General features: G+C 44.3%; 1 protein-coding gene across 1 annotated transcript in view; it reads left to right on the top strand.

The window, feature by feature from the left end:
* Window positions 1-16,460, top strand: part of znf407 (zinc finger protein 407) — a 173,265-nt gene that overhangs the window by 62,218 nt on the left and 94,587 nt on the right. The window contains exon 5 of the mRNA XM_069656664.1: window positions 11,165-11,239. Within this exon, the coding sequence (XP_069512765.1) occupies window positions 11,165-11,239 (75 nt within the window). The remainder of the gene's footprint in view (window positions 1-11,164; window positions 11,240-16,460) is intronic.

Raw genomic sequence — 16,460 nt, 5'->3', positions numbered from 1 at the left:
TTATTTATTCATTTACTTTTGAGTGCTCGCTCTCCGTGATACATCCCGCGTCTGTGGAATGTGACTGAAGAGGACCTTTGCAGTTTACCCCCCCTCCCCCCCTCCCTCCTCGCACTCTCTCACACACACACTTCAATAAGACGAGGCTTCATTATTAAACGGCTGAATGAGAGCCTTGGGTTCTCACAAGGAATGTTTGGATGGTTGGTACTGTAAGTCTTTTGTGTTTGTTTACCACTTGATACGTTCCAGAGAGGACTTAAACAAGACGTTTTCAAAAGGTAGAAACGGGCTGTTTATTGAGCGGTGATTCAACCTGTAGAGCATCAGACAGCGTCAGCGGTGGGAGGGAGGCCGGCGCTCGCTTGAGTGAAACCTCGCACAGTGTTTTTTGTCGAGGGTGTGTGTGTGTGTGTGGTGGGGTGCGGTTTGCAGGGTGGAGGGTGGAGGGCGAGTTTCCACAGAGAAACTCTTCTCTTCACTCTTCCCTGGTGCCGGGGCGGCAGATGGTGGGTGTCAAGACAACGGCAGCAATAGCCAAACAAAGACATCCTTTGTGTGTGTGTGTGTGTGTGTGTGTGTGTGTGTGTGAGAGTGTGTATGCATTCTTTCTGAGAGGTGTAGAAGTGCGATAGCTCTGAGTAGGAGGCAACAGCATCTATAATAACAATTTGAACGCTGCATTGTATAAATTCCTAAGCTGTGCTTTCACTCAATCTCCAGAAAGTTAATTGTTATTTGATTTCAGACGACTGACACAGCGCTGAACCTTGGAGGGAAATACTCTGAAACTTCCAGAGAAAGTACTTCTCGAGCAGTCGTCAACCAGAGGAGATGACAGACGTCGCATTTGCAGCACGCAGAGATATGAACTTCCACTCCGTGCAGTCTCTCCTCTCCATCACCAGTTATCGTTCTTTGAGCCTAATAAGTCATTCTTTGATCGCTGAATATTAGATTAGTACCATAGCGGTTTATTTTGCTCCTCTGGAGTGTGACCTTAGCTGCCCTTCACAGAGGCGCGGGGATAATGAGAGTGGTAGCTGGCCGACAGACAGGCCTGACATCCCGACTACGCCCTTCACTCAGCTGGCTGAGGAAAAACGTCAATACGGAGGCCTTATGTTTTATGGATTATCTGCTTTAGCAAAACTATAGTGAGAGAAACACAACTCTCGCTTGTCATGTTGCCTCAGTTCTTTTTAATGTGCGAGACCACTCGCCAAAACAACAGCGCTCGAAATTAGAGGCTGTCTCCTTTGTTTGTTTCTTTTCAATTTTCACTCACTTCACCTCGCGCTCCTCATGTCTCAGCATCTTCCGATCGTTCAGGTTTGAACGCAGAGACCTCGAGGTCTTTGAATTACCAGAACCGACATTTTCTACCTTATTTTAAAAAGTTGTATTTTAGGGTTGAAGACGTGTGTTCGATTTTATACGTTTTTATTTTACATGCGTCTTTGCAAACCCAGTGTAGTGTGTGTCTTGAACAAAGCCTGTTATTATAGATCTCCTGTGCAAATTAAACACGCCCCACGCCTCTAGATGTGTGTGTATTTTATTTTTATTTCCGGGATTTAATTATTTATTTTGAAATCTTTCTCTCCTTCTCTTCTTTCTTTCTTCCTCTCTTTCATACATTTAATTTGTTCTCGGAGGACGGGCAGATGCAGTGTACAGTAAACAGACTGAATAAATCATGTTTGGGCTTTTTTTTTTCACCCTCTTTTTGGTGGGGGGGGTCTTAGGGATACTGTTGGTTTTTATCCCCAGGAGGCGCAGGGGGAGGCTTGCTGTTGTAAACGGACCCAAGTGCAGCCCTGTTATCCGCAGTTTAATCTGCCCACTGGGGGCCAGAGAGAGGTCGGGGGTGGGGGGGCTCATCACCGCTCCTGATCCCTGGAGGAGCACAGAGGTGGGGACGGAGGTGAGAGGGGTGTTTGTGTCTTTCCCCTCAATTAGACTCTTTAACGGGGGACGAGACCCTGCTGGGGTGTTTCTCCCGGTGATAATGAAGCCGGCCTTAATGGCAGTGGTCAGCTGGAAAAACTGGTTCCAGTTACACCGATACATCAGTTTGACTGGCTGATTAAAAATATAATGCTACCATCAGCAGTGTTGTCTACTGCTGATATAATACAGCAACATCTCAGACCGCAGATAGACACTTTTTTCATTCATTCAAAGACGTCATTTCAGAGCGGTGAGGAAGCATTTGATGCGAGTGGTTCAATAAGGTCTCTTGAAATGGAAGCAAACACCTCATAAAATTAATTGTACATCAGTAAGGAGATTTTAAAAACCATAAATGATTAAATTAAACGTGCTTTAATGTTGACGCATGAGCTAGCAATTAGCAACATGCTAGCTGTAGCTTTGACCTTCAATCCAAACCTACAGCTTCAGTAGGTTTTTAGATGTGAGCAGTCAAACCGTGAAGCCATTAGTCGTGTTTTTCTGTCTTATAATATTATGAACTTCATAAAAAGATTCAGGGATGTAAAATATTTTTGCTCAGTGGATTTAGAGCCAAAACAAGCTTAATAATCTTGAAAGTACAAGGAGCGTAAATAGGCTCTTTTTTTTATTCTTCACCTCTCCTCCCAGCACACACCACACACACCTGAGGAGACCTTCTAAACATAAGGAAACCTGCATTACAAATTACTGCACATCATAGAAATTGTGCAGCAAGCTTTTTAAAATACCAGCGCTGCCAGCGAGGCGCTTTGTAATTTATCCCTTCACGGCTGTTAGCTGCGCCGCGCAACGGTGATTTATTTGGTTTAAGAGAAGTTTTGTTTAGAGAGATAATGAGCAGGACTTCTCTTTAATGATTTAACACGGCGCGGTGGAAAGAAGAGGGGGGAAAAAAAGCACATATATTTTTCATATCTTTAACTGCACTGCAGAGAGAGGGAAGGGAAGGAAGGAGAAAGAGATGCATTAGCAACAAAAGCTAACCGCCTTTAACAACCTGCATTTTTGATTCATTTTGTTTTGTTGCGAGACGTCCTCGAACACAGCAGTGTTTCAGTCAGGTGTATGTGTTTCATTTAAAATGTTTCTCAGGACGTTTTCTGTCTTCGGAGCGGATAGAGTTTCCTTTTTTTAAGTCCATTAAAGTGAAACGTATTTATGCTGATTCTGCACTATATCCGGGTTACACAAGTCTATTTTGAAAAGCCACTTGTGTAACTGTCTGCACCTTGTTCTTCACACACCTCTCCTTTCATCTTTACAACAAATACAGTATTATTCTTTCTTGTTCAGCATTTTCAAGTTTCTCCCCTCACTTAGGATTTAGATCCCAAATTAAAGCAGTTAATTAGAAAATATAATGATGCTGAGTAGCATAATCTGCAAACAGTGCAGTGACGCTCAGAGCTGGGGGCTCCGTAACACTGAAAGTGCCATCGGCGCATAACGATGATGATATCAATAATAGATTACTTCATCAATCGCTGTTCTCTTGAAGATGGAAATGCGCTGTTGGGAAGGGACTGAATTTTTATTTTTCATTATTCTAATTTTTTTCTCTCCTTCCTCCCTCCCTTCCTGTAGCTGAAAATGTCTGTTTCATCTCACATTAGGGTGTGCTCTGCATAAGTGCAGGTGGAACTTGCTCTCCCTCTAAATGATCCTTTAATGGAACAGTGTGCACTGGAGCTGGGAACTCTATGGGGCGCTGCCACTGTCGATGAGAACTTCGCCTCAATCAATCCGTCAAGGCCCATCACCTGCCTCAGCAGATGATCCAAAAACCCCTTTGGAGAGGCGAAGTGAGCTTTTTATGTACCTCCTCTAAGACTAGAGGACACACACGCGCACCACACACAGGCGCGCACACACACGAGCGGGCGGCATCATAAGTGAGAGGTGTCTGTTTTACTCAGAGGCCTGACGTTGATCGGTCGTCAGAGAAACGCTTTGCCTCCCTTTTATTTTTATCAAGATCATCTTAGAATAGATCAAGTGCTTGCTTTTGCTCTGGCACGGGCATGAAAACAAAATCAATTCAGATGTTTTATTTATTTATTTTTCCTCCCCAATATCTGTTACATTATGGGATGTTTCCATAAGCGGATGTCTTAGAAGCCCGAGCAATATTGATGCGAAGTCGCCTCCTGCTTCCGTCAAACAAAGCGACAGCAGCGCAAACTGCATTTGAGTCTGCTCCTCTCCCTCGTTCACATTCACTCCAGCTTATCCGGATACTCCATCATGATTTTTTCATATTCCTTTATTTCCCTTCTTTCTCTCCGGTGGCTTCTCTTTCTCCATCCTTCCATCACCATCTATCTCCACATCTGCAAATTTGACACCACATTTAGTTCACAGCATCTCCCGCTATAGGCCCGCTTGTAGAACATCCATTAAACGCAGCCTGTAAGCTCAGCACTATCCCTCCTTCCCCAGTCCTTATTCCTGACAACTTCCTGTGTCTCTGTCTCTCTGTCAGGGAAGCAGTCTGTCTGTCTGTCAATAAATGTCTTATCTCCCGACTTCTTGTTCCTGTCTGTTTATCTGTCTGTCTGACATGTCGGCAGCTGTCTCAGCGCTGCAGGGTTGCTGTCAGCCAAGTGTTGGTTTCTGTTCTTCTGTCAGTTCACCTGCCTGTCAAAGCGTCTCAGATTAGACATGTCAACTTACCTCCAGGTTTTCCGCTTCTCCAGGATGGGTTTATAAAAAAATAAACAGGGAAGAAGCACATTATGTTTCCTCAGAAGAGAGAGAATCATTTGTGGCATTGTGTGTGGCAATCAAGTGTTGTGTGTTATGATATGGATCTCCCTCCTGCTGGTAATTATACAACGTGGTCGCACTTTGGTTAGTAATGAAATTGCTAATACACTTATATACACACTTTCTCCTGTCAATACATCATTGTCAAATTAGCTGTGATGCCTCGGAGCCTACATAAAAAATAAATGAGAGTGTGACTGGCTGACACATTGGTGGCACTATTCTTGCAGGAGTTTCTAAATTGAGTTTCCCTAAAGTCTTGTTGCTTCTTTTAGGTCGCAAACGCAGCGTCAGAGCTGGGCTCAATTAAGGATGACAACATTCAAACTGCAGTAGAAGAGTCAGAGGATTTCAAAAGTTAGGAAGATGGGGCCCTTTCAATTTGTTTAATTTTTTTCCAGATCTGTTTTATCTTTTCCAAGACGCCATGTTTTATGTTTTAATGTTTCTGAATTCTGTGTTTTACATTTGAAAAAGTTTAGTCATCAGAAGAGCGTCTACTTTTGTTGAATGAATATAATTTGCACAATGGTGCAATGGTTAGCGCTGTCACCTCACAGCTAGTAGGTTCCTGGTTCAAACCCCGCTTCGAATGTAGGGGGTCTTTCTGTGTGGAATCTGCATGTTCTCCCCGTGCATGCGCCGCGTGTTTCCTGCCACAATCCAAAGACACGCTTGTTAGGTTAAGAGGTAATCTCTATTTACAGATTCTACATAGAAATGTAGAATCTGTAGGCAGGGACAGGGATTTTAGGGATGGCAAGTGTTCTGGTTTCTGTTTGTACTACGCTTGTAGTCCGAGTAATATTGACCAATCACGTCTCAGCAGGCTGCGGCGTATGCAGGAAAAACAGTCCGTGTGGAGAGCAAAAGCAGGCGGAAGGTAATCCGCTGTAATGACATCCAGGCTCCCATCAGCGTCATCTGACGATGATATAGCTTCTTATTAATCTCTGTAAACAGACATCTGCATGCTAACAGCTAACAATCTGTTCTAGATCTAAAATTCAACTTGAGATAATTTTTCTGACGCTGTGTCAAGAAAGCCGTTCAACGTTCAGATTTCCGGACTCCCTTGAATGCATCATAAATGATCAATCCGACCTCGAGCATTTTAAAAGTAGTTTTCTTCTCCTCTTGAGGACAGACCTGACAAAGCTTCTTTTTGACTTTTTACTAATCTGCATCATGATGTTGAAATCACAAGAAGAACTTTTTCTGTAAACAATGCAGCACGCGGAAAAGGAAGTCTGTTGTCCCCAGAGGCTATATTGTCATCAGACTAAAAACGGTGGGATCCCAGAACTGGTGACTCTGAATTGCCCGTAGGTGTGAATGTGAGTGTGAATGGTTTGGTCTGTCTCTATGGACCAATCCCAATCTCCACACACATGGACTCACAGACTTTGAGGCGTGTTCCAGCTCAGTATGTGAGTGCGTAGTGCTGTCCCACTGTCAAATCATTGAGTGCATTAGGGCTCTGATGCGGATGGCCCTTCTTTCCTAACTATCAAAGTCCTCTACCTCTTCTTCTGCAGTTTGTATTTTGCTATCCTTAATTCAACCAATATCTGCAGACTCTCCTGTGGGACTTACCCAGAGTTCATTGCAAACTTGGAGACGTGATAAACGTGTTTGTCCAGTGCCCCACTAAATGTAAACAAATGTTGGTATATTGAAGTACTATTCTATAAAGAAGGTGATGGGATTGAAAACTCAATAAGACATTTGGATTTGTATCCAATATCGATGCATTTTGGGTTATTTGTAGATTCAAAAAATACATTGGCATATTTCTATTTCACCATTTTAGTTCTACTTTTTTCACCGTCTTATTACTTTGACCTTCTCACCTTGCCTTTCTTTCTACTTCCACGACACACCTCTGGTCTCGTATCGCACACAGAAACAGGGCAAAACAGAAACGATGGACAGAAATGGGGAGAGGAGGTGCTTTGAGAGGGGAGTCGGAAAAGAGAGTGCAGCGGAGAGATGGATGAGTGGATGGAGGTAATATTGATATGAGTGGTAGCAGAAACAGAAGATGGAAGTGAAGGGAGATGAAGGTGAGATGGCAGAGGAGATGGAGGGAGGAGTGTGCGGCGGGGAGCTACCTGCTGCTGATGGCAGTCAGAGTCAGTGAGGGATGGAGGGCGATCCAGCTGTGACATTAAAGCAGCAGGTGGAGGCCATCATTAGGACTGGCACAGGAGGCTGCACGAGCCCGCACACACTCATTTCTTTGGGGCCCAGAGGACCACTGGAGAGCGTGTGTGTATGTGTGTGTTCTCCTCCAAAAGAGCTGAAGCATGGTCCCATAACTTCCGAGCTCGTCCCCCATCTCCCCCCTTTCATCTTCCCCTCATGGAGCCCCTCTTCCTCACCAGGTTTCACCGGCTCGCCCAGTGAAGGCTTCAGCAGTTCTTACATCTGTTAGCTCTCTCTTAATGGTTTTTCAGTTTCCTTTAGCCAATTACAATACAGAAGTTTATTCTGCTTCAGCTTAATTTTTCACCTCATAGCTTTTACTATGTTACGTTTATGTAGTGGTGGCGCACAGCAGGACGCAGGCTGGATGTTTAAAGTAAAACGATAAGAAATTGTGCCAACTGTTCCCTCTATATTATCCTCTACAACCATAGTTAGGACAAAACTGTTGTTGAGAAGGCTGAAAATGTGCACTAGCTTTGTCTTAGTTGCTTGTTCTGGTCGTTCATTGTAGAGTCTTGGAGGAAATAGTTTTTCAAGGCAACAGTTTAAGTACAGAGAAGTTAGGATCGGCGAAAGACTGCAGAACATTTGTCCACTTTTACTTCTTAAAGGAGCAGTACTCCCCTGGAAAAAGCCACTGTCAGTCAAAGCTGGTGTTCTCTGTAATCGATAGAAGCAATACTATTTGAAATTGGCGCCATAGCTGTAGAGAAAGTTGTACAAACAGCTCGTGGATGCCTATTCTACATTCCTACAACACCCAGCGTGCATTGCGCTCCTCCCTCTGAAAGGATCGAGTGAAATACTACCATTTCGCTGCAGGCAACGTCTCAGAGCGGTACAGAAATACGAAATACGACGAGAATATACCGGTGGATCGTCTAAAAAATCTTCAGGTCTGCAGTCTACATTTCAAACCTGACTGTTTTGAACGAGACATGACATCAGAGGCGGGCATCCTCGATTGAGGAAGGGTAGTTTAGCAAGCTCCCTGGCCTCCGCCAGAGGTTTTCCAGGGCTCGTGTGAGAAGCAGATAGCGTCCTCCAAATGCACAGAGCGAGGTTGCATTTTGTTTCTACCATAATGGATTTAGCTCCCCATAAAAGCATGACAGGACTGAGGTTGAAAATCGGCGAACTGGCCCTTTAAGCTTGATCGTCAAAACCTGAGGAAACAAGCTAAGAGTAACTCGAGCAAAACTTGGCAAAAAGTATGTCATGTCTAACCTGACTCTTTCCCAGCATGCCTTGTGCACAGCTCTGGGGAACGGCTGTGCGTGATGTGATGGGGTGTGGGGCTACGGTGCGTCTAAGCCGAGTGTTGCTCGGGGCCTTTTCTTAGATCTCCCATCCCTTCCGGACCTGTAGATGGGCCTATCCAGGAACACCATTAGGCAAATGAAGTTGTTTGTATCAAATATTGACATGTTATCTCTTCATCATCAGGCGGCGGGAGGGAAGAGAGAGAGAAAGATTGTAACTGTGGGTAATTGAGCCGTGTCTCCCCTGCTTATCGGTAAAGCTCCGGCACGTCACGGACCTAACGAGCTGTGGCGCGCCGATTAGTCTGAAGGGAAAGTCGAACGTGAAACACCAGAGCCTCCGTCTTTCTTTTTCCCTTTTCTTTTTTTTTTTTTATCATATCTGCAATGGATATTATGAGCCTCCCTGGAGGGCAGAGGCACAGCCTTATTAGTTCAATTCATGGGGGGGAAGAGAATTGATATGGATGAATGGCATGTTAAAGTATCCCTTTGTTACAATAACCATCAAGGCTGATGGTTGGGGCTGATGATGCAGCCCAAGGCAGCAGGACGACAAGCTGAGGCCTTGACCTGGATGGCAGAGGATGCGCACACACCAAGGGCAGGGGGCTGATTACACACTGCCTTAAACAAATGGATGTGCCCCTTTAACATTTAGATATGGGATCTTTCTGTGTGTGTGTGTGTGTGTGTGTGTGTGTGCACGTGAGTGATAGGGCACTTGTGTGTGTCTGTGTTTGTGAGTAAGAACTGTCATCTATCTGACTTCATATCAGAATACGTGATTGTGTGTGTATGCGGCCTGCTTTTTATCTCCTATTCACAAGGAGTAGTAGTCTGGATAATCACACCCTGAATAGCTAATTGTGAATGTGTCATCACCATTTGTGTGCAAAGTGGGTCTTCAGATTTTTCCATTTGTGAATACTTATTTGCAACTGTTCGTGTTGTTATTGTGCAATTCTGTGAATATTAGCTTTCATTTATATGTGTGTGTGTGTGTGTGTGCGTGCAGCCGGTGCCAGGTGCCTCCACGGGGCATTACCCATCTTGCACTCGCGCCACTCTGAGAATAATCTTGTAAAAAACGGGCGAGATGAGAATCTCACAACATGCCAGTTTGATTTGTACCCCTCACTATCAAAGAATGCTAATTAAAATCATATTTTGCATATGTCTTGTCTTTCATGCGCATATGCAAATTGCCCCTGTTGCCTTTCAGCACTCTGTAATTAGGTTTATGAAGGACAGCTGTAATACATAATTAACAGAAATGTTTGCAAGCTCTTTTTTTCTCCACGTCTAAACACGACGACTTAAACAAGCACGCATGAAGTGTTTCAAGGCCGCTCTTTTCTCTCAGATTTATTGATTAATTCTTTTACCCCACCCTCAAAGAAATATCTTAATTATGCTGTTTGTTTATTTATAGATGATGCCGTCAGTCACGGGCGCTTCCAGTGGGCCGGAGACGCTCAGCATTTTGATCTTGCCGTTCTCCCTCATTGGAGTTTACAAGATTTAGTCGTGCGGTCGCTCCCGGTTAAACTCCGAGGCAGCGTTCTGGACGGGTGGATGGATTGAGTTAGAGAGGATCGAGAAAATGAAGAGTGATGATAGCAAGGCAAAACAGCGGAACATGTTTGAATATTTATATGGTGGTCTTAGTTAGCGTCGGCCTCAGGGGCCTCCATGACGGACGGGACTCTGGGGGCCATGATGGGGTGGAGGAAACAGGCGTGCGTGTGCGAGTCCAGACGTCGGAGGTGGGGGTGGGAGAGGGCCGATAGCTGGCGTAGTGACATAAATGGTGAAATAATTATGCTTTTGCTTCATGAAAGACTGACTCCTAAAGTTAGAAGGAAAGGCGCAGACGGGCTCGCCGGAGAGAAAACAGAATAATGATCGACTTGGAAGAAACTAAAGTGAAAACCTCCAGAACAGAACAACATGGGAGGGGCTACACGGAGGAGGAGCCGAGAGTGTGCAGTGACAGTGCCAACCGCGTGACTGTCGCTTCATCTCCCTCGGCCCCTTTCATGTAGCTCCATCCTCGGCTCTCAGATGTGGTCATTGTCTCTCAGATGCACAATAATGGGAAGTGATGGGTGCTAAATGAAAAGGCCAGGGGATGAAAACACTGGTGAAGCAGCCTGGATGTCAGAGTAGTTAGTCCTGTCATCCGTTCATTATGTTTTCAGATGCTGTTTAAGAGACGCGGTAAACTCGGGGCCCTCGACAAAGTCAGGACATTGTGGTCACCGTCAAGTTCCTGGGTACTTATTGCCTGCGTGCAACGGCATTCACTGTACATACACTGGCATGTGAATCCCTGCACGTGTGTACGTATTTGTGTGACACTTTGATGCACAACATGTGTAACTCTTTGGCTTCATTCTCACTCGACTGTCCGACCAAGAAGGTGCCCGTTAAACAAACTCAAACTTTCTACTCCTCATGTGGTGCAAAGCTTCTAAAGAGTCTGTTTTGCAGGTCTGTCATTGATTAACACAACAATAGTTTTCCACCCAAAAAGCTGTTTAGGACAGATTATACTGGAAACTTAATGTCAGATTCAGTTTCCTTAAGTGAAGCAAAAAAATGAATGAGTTACCAAAACAAAGACACAACATGTTTTCTGTTTTACCGTTCAATGTTTACAGTAATTAATTCATGTCATTACACATGATTGCAGGCTGTCTTCCACATCCTCCCACCCTTCTCTTATAATCATTGGAAGCATTTTTCGGCACACATGTTCTGTAGTGATTCATTTATGTCTCAGATTTTCTCCAAATAAGCAGCAGAGGAGCAGAGCACTGGTCCAACTCCATTGTCAGACTTCATGCATTGCTCCATCACAGAATGCATGCATCATGTTGTAGCTTTATGTTTCTCTTTGATTAACCCGTGTTCTCTCTCCGTGTGTGTGTGTTTTGTAGATGGGCCTTTGTGATGAAGAAACACCTCAGCACCCACCTGCTGGGAAAACATGGAGTTGGCCAGCGTAAAGAGAGGTTAGTAAAACAGTTTTAACATTGCAATAATATTTTGTTCTGCAATATTTATTGCAATTTAAAAAAATACAGGAAATTGTACCAGATAAACACAGCGTGTTTTCATGTCCATATAAAACATTAAAGGGCCAGTTTGCTGATTTTCAACCTCAGTCCTAACATGCTATCATGCGGAGCTAATGCCATTATGGGAGAAAAAAAATGCAATCTGGCTCTGTGCCTTTGGCGGACGCTATCCGCTTCTCCAATGGGCCCTGGAAAACCTCCGCCAGACTACGTCAAGACCGTGGTCATGTCTCGTTCAGAATCGTCAGGTTTGAAATGTAGACTGCAGAAAGTTTTTTAGATGAGCTACTGGGATATTCTTGTCATATTTTGGATTCTGTACCACCCTGATCCATTATCTGCAGCAAAAACGGTAGTATTTCACTACCCTTTTAGAGGGAGGGGCGCAATGCATGCTGGGTGTTGTAGGAATGTAGAATGGGTGAAACCACAAGCTTTTTGTACAACTTTCTCCACAGCTATGGCGCCAATTTCAGATATTATTGCTTCTATTGATTACAGAGAACACCAGCTTTGACTGACAGGGGCTTTTTCCGGGGGCGAACTGCTCCTTTAAGAATTCTTTTAAGTCCATTTTCTTCTAACAAAACACAACCTCTCCTACTACTGTACTTTTACCACACATGGATCAGCGACAGCCTTATGAAAAGTAGAGAGAGTTCAGGTGGAGCGACACGTTTCTTTAGCCTATTACATATAAACAAATTGAAAAGTTGTGTTACCTATCTGCCATTCCTAACGTTGTTCACCTGTATGTTTAATCAGCTTGATCAGCCCGGTGACGGTAACTTTTTGAAACGAAAGCTCACTGTCTCGTGCTTCCTGTCGCTGCAGGTGTAGCCGCTAAAAGTGCACATCGGTATTATGATTGTTAAACAATATATCGTGCAGCCCTACTCAGAACTACAAATCATAATGTGCTGTTCAGTCAAACAGGAAACATGCTCAGGTTTAGATTCACTTCCTTGCTCTGATTTCTGACTGGCGAGTCCTTCAGCTTGTTTTCAGGAGAATAAAGTGAGAGCTACAGCAGGCAATTAATTTTAGATTTTAAAGGATGACTCCTACAACCCCGATGGATGTCTGCAAGTTATTAAGCAAAAAAAAGTCCCCACTAATTACAGTAAATTTCAAGTTAAATATAACTCGAGATCCTCCCTTTCCCTAATGAGTTAAATGGCTTTCACTCATTCCGTCTGTCTCCGTCTCCTGCTTACATCCCTTTATTCTGTCAAACTTTATCTGCCTCCCTCCCTCATCTTACTTTCGGCTCTCCCTCTTGAATTAAGGATGAATGATGTTTCTTTTACCATTTGAGTCTGCGTATGCGGGTGTGTGTGTGTGTCTCTGTGTATGTGTAATGTCTCCCGCTTGGCCCTGTCTATCAGACGCAGAGCCCTGCTGTCAGCGTATGAGTTGTGTATGTGTGTGAAAGAGAAAGATGAGGAGATGAAGTTGTGAAGCCCCCCCCCCCCCCCCCCCTCCCTCCAGCCCCCCACCCTGACAAGCCAAAACGAGACGTTAAACACCTCTCAATCTGTCAAGCGAGCTGCTAAAATAGAAACAGACCCGCTTTTTCATTACTGCGCAACCAAAATTGATACTTTTGACAACGTGTGGTATTAGATATGACAAGTGGCTTCAGATATGGGAGTAAGCAGCCCGACCAGATGCCTCTCCATCTCTCAGACGTTATCCACTAAATTCCTACTGTCAGCTGTTCATCTGGATTAGATGGAAACAAATCCTCATATCCTCAACTGTGTCAACTTTCTGGTTCAGACACGTTTTTTTTTGTCCTGTGATTGCAGACAGAGCTCCTTAAAACTCTGTAGTAAAACATTAAACTTTACACTCACCTTTACATACCTGTACATCTGTGACCTACCAAGTTTCTGCTGCTGCCAGTCAGCTGATTGAACTGATGTAAAACATCTGTGGTACGGTTGCCCAGTTGGCACATGCCCACTTGTAGAAGAAAATACAACTTATGTTGTCTATGATGAACACGACAGATGATTTAAGGCGTTGTCTGAAATATCCCATTACCAAGTAGTATCCAAACAGCTCCGGACACACAGTCCATGCATTCAATCTTTTGTACCAAGATGTAGCAGAAAACAGCTTTTTAATGCTCTGCTTGCACCCAATCACTGCAAGCGTTCTTCAGTTTAATGCAACGTGATTGGTAAACTTCCTCCGTAGCTACAACCCATACAGTCTGAGGTGTTGTGAGGTTGATCCTTAACAATTGCGATTTGTTGTACAGCCCTCATTTTATCAGTATATGAGCATTCGCAATAAACGCATCACTACCTGCAGATTAATTACTGTACATTTAGCTGTTAAAAAAAAAGCTGGATTTGGATTCAGTAGGGACATGTTGCAAACACAGGTGTGTAAAACATTCAGAACAGCAGATAGACATAGAAGCTGTGAGCTAACATGCACTCTCTAATATTTGTTTATTGTTTAGTGATCACTGATGGACTCTTTTTATCGTGTATGCGTCCATGAATGTAGTAAGTTAGTTTGCCTTAATGTTCATGTTACACTCTGTTAGCCTCAGTTTGGCCGTGAGTGTTTAGTGCTGTCTGTGAGGACGAAGCCTTTTTCTGAAAAGTGACATTGCTCCTTCTCCGCCTACCTGCTTAGCTAACGGCATGCTAACGTCAAGCCGTAAAGTGGTATTCGGATACTGAAGCTCCAATATCGCCCGATAACCGATACCTGTAATGGTATTGGTGCATCCCTAGCAGTATGGGTGACAAAACCAAACACATTTCAATCTAGTGAGACTGAATAACTTCAAAAGAAACAATGACTGTCTATGATCAACACCTTTACTTCCTTAAATGTCAGATTAAACACGTTCAGTGTGAGTCTCAGTCCATAGTGGTGGCGATGGACCCTGGATAAAACATTATCAGTCAGCAGATATCTCTCAATGTCCATCGCACAAGTGGATCCTCGTTGATTTGAAATGCAGCTTTAGTTTAAGCAACATGAAAAACTAGGCCTGCGCTTCAACTTCATCGACTTCAATTCTCATACATACCGTATCATTATACCCCCCCCCCAAACATATTTGCGCTCAGTATTTTTGTAATAGAAGGTTTCAACACCACCAAGGTCATAGAGGACACACACACACACATTCACACACACACACACAGTGATTCTGGACATGAAGCTGTGATGGCCGTGTTACCTGATAGTGTTTAGCTCAGTGTGTATGTTTGCCAAAAACACAACTCAAGTCCCTCTGCTCGGCCGTAAAACATGACGCCACAGCATCATTACATCTCACACACACACACACACACACACACACACACACACACACACACACACACACGTAATATGTGTAATATCACTGCGAGTTCGTCCACACCAGTGTTGACTTACATTTAAAACCATAAACACAAACTCTACACTTCCCTTCTCGCTGTCATCAAAAGATCATTCTTCCATCCCTTGTTTTCTCTCAGTCTTTTTATTACACTTGTTCATGCACACTTAAACACATGCCTACGACGCACACACACCCTCACGCGCACACGCGCTGCCTGCACTAAGAGGGAGGACAGCCACAAGGTTTGTTCTATTTAAACCTGTAAAACACGGTGTCATCATTTTTCTGACAGTCCTGCAGACAGAATTTATCTCATCATTAATTAACCATCATATTTCCAACACAGTGCAGCTTAATTAGCACAAGGTCATTGGGGAGGGCTTATTAAGTGGAACAAATTTGGGCAAGTGTAAGAGAGGAGGCAGAGGACGGAGGAGGAGACGGAGGAGAGAGGGAGAGAGGTGGGATGACAAAGAGATGGGCAGAGAGGGGAGATGAAAGAAGGAAAGGAGGAAGGAAGAGAGGAAGTGTGTGTGTGCGTGCGTGAGAGGTTTGGTCCGGCGTGAAGATTGATAACTACTCTGGTTTTGAACGCCCAGACCTGAAGACGAGGACTGTAGCGGAGGGAAAAAGAGAGACAGGGAGAGGATGGGGAAACGTGTGTGTGTATGGGGGGATCTGAACCGGCAACTGGGACCAGTGAGGGAGGGGCGGGTGGGTTTGAGGAGCAATGGGGGTTGTTGGGGGGAGCCAATTGCAAACATATGCTGGCTGGCAGGCGGCAGAGAGATGGATTGCAGTGGGACAGTGTCAGAGAGGCAGTTTCATCACCATCTCTGCGGCCCTGCTCACCTGGTATTTTTAGAACACTGGGGAGATCTGTTAGTCAAAGGAAGAGAGGAGCAGGAGGAGGAGGAGGTGCAGGAGGAGGAGGAAGAGACCTGACTAGCCGTAGGTAATGCCAGGCTCCACTTAGCTAAATCAGTCTGCGGGATCAAACGCAGAGTTATTTTGGGTGGGAATCTGTGAGGGAAGGGCTGATTGTGCTGACGATTGTTGTTATGAGTTTTCTATTCTGGTTCATCAGCCTAAACTTTATTGATCCACACGGGGGGGAGTGTCCTCACTTGACCAATTCTAAATAGTAAGGGGCAGTGAGCTATTCCTAAAGGAAGTGCATGATGTATTTAAAGTAAAGTAAAAAGTGAAGTCCAAGTATCCTCTGTTAGCAGGGCTGCACGATACTGGAAAAAAACTGTGATATTTATTGCGATATAAAAAATACATGAAATCATACCAGATAAACACAGTGTGCACATGTTCATATAACCAGTTTACAATTCCTAATTGTTAATAGGCCTATTTTTTTATTATTTGGGACTTTGAAGTCTATTTTCTTCTAACAAAACAAAACCCACCTCCTACTTTTACCACACTAGCTTCAGACTCTGACAGGTTCAGGTGGAGCGACACGTTTCTTTATTAAAATAAATACACACAACCTCACGACGTGTGCACGCTGCAGGTGTAGCAGCAAAAAATAAACACTCCGCGGCTCGTCAGCTCCGTGAACGGTCCGTTTATGAGGCCGTATTTGAAGGCTGATTGCGTCACAGCGGGGCATCGAAGGCTGTCCCATTTGGAAGGCTACTGCGTCCATAGGGTGCATCCTTCGCGGCCCAAGGTATCCCGAGATTCATTGCGCGTCAATTCAAACGAGATGGCAGACTCTTACACAGTCAAAGAATACACTTTTAAATGTAAAAGTTTGTGGTTTCCACTCAATCAAAAAGCTAGCAT

The sequence above is a fragment of the Semicossyphus pulcher genome, unplaced genomic scaffold (assembly GCF_022749685.1).
Source record: "Semicossyphus pulcher isolate SPU_LCO1_2020_fin unplaced genomic scaffold, fSemPul1.0.p SCAF_9, whole genome shotgun sequence".
Lineage (NCBI taxonomy): Eukaryota > Metazoa > Chordata > Actinopteri > Labriformes > Labridae > Semicossyphus > Semicossyphus pulcher.
Note: the sequence above shows the minus strand (reverse complement) of the source record. Positions and strands in the feature narration are given on the sequence as shown.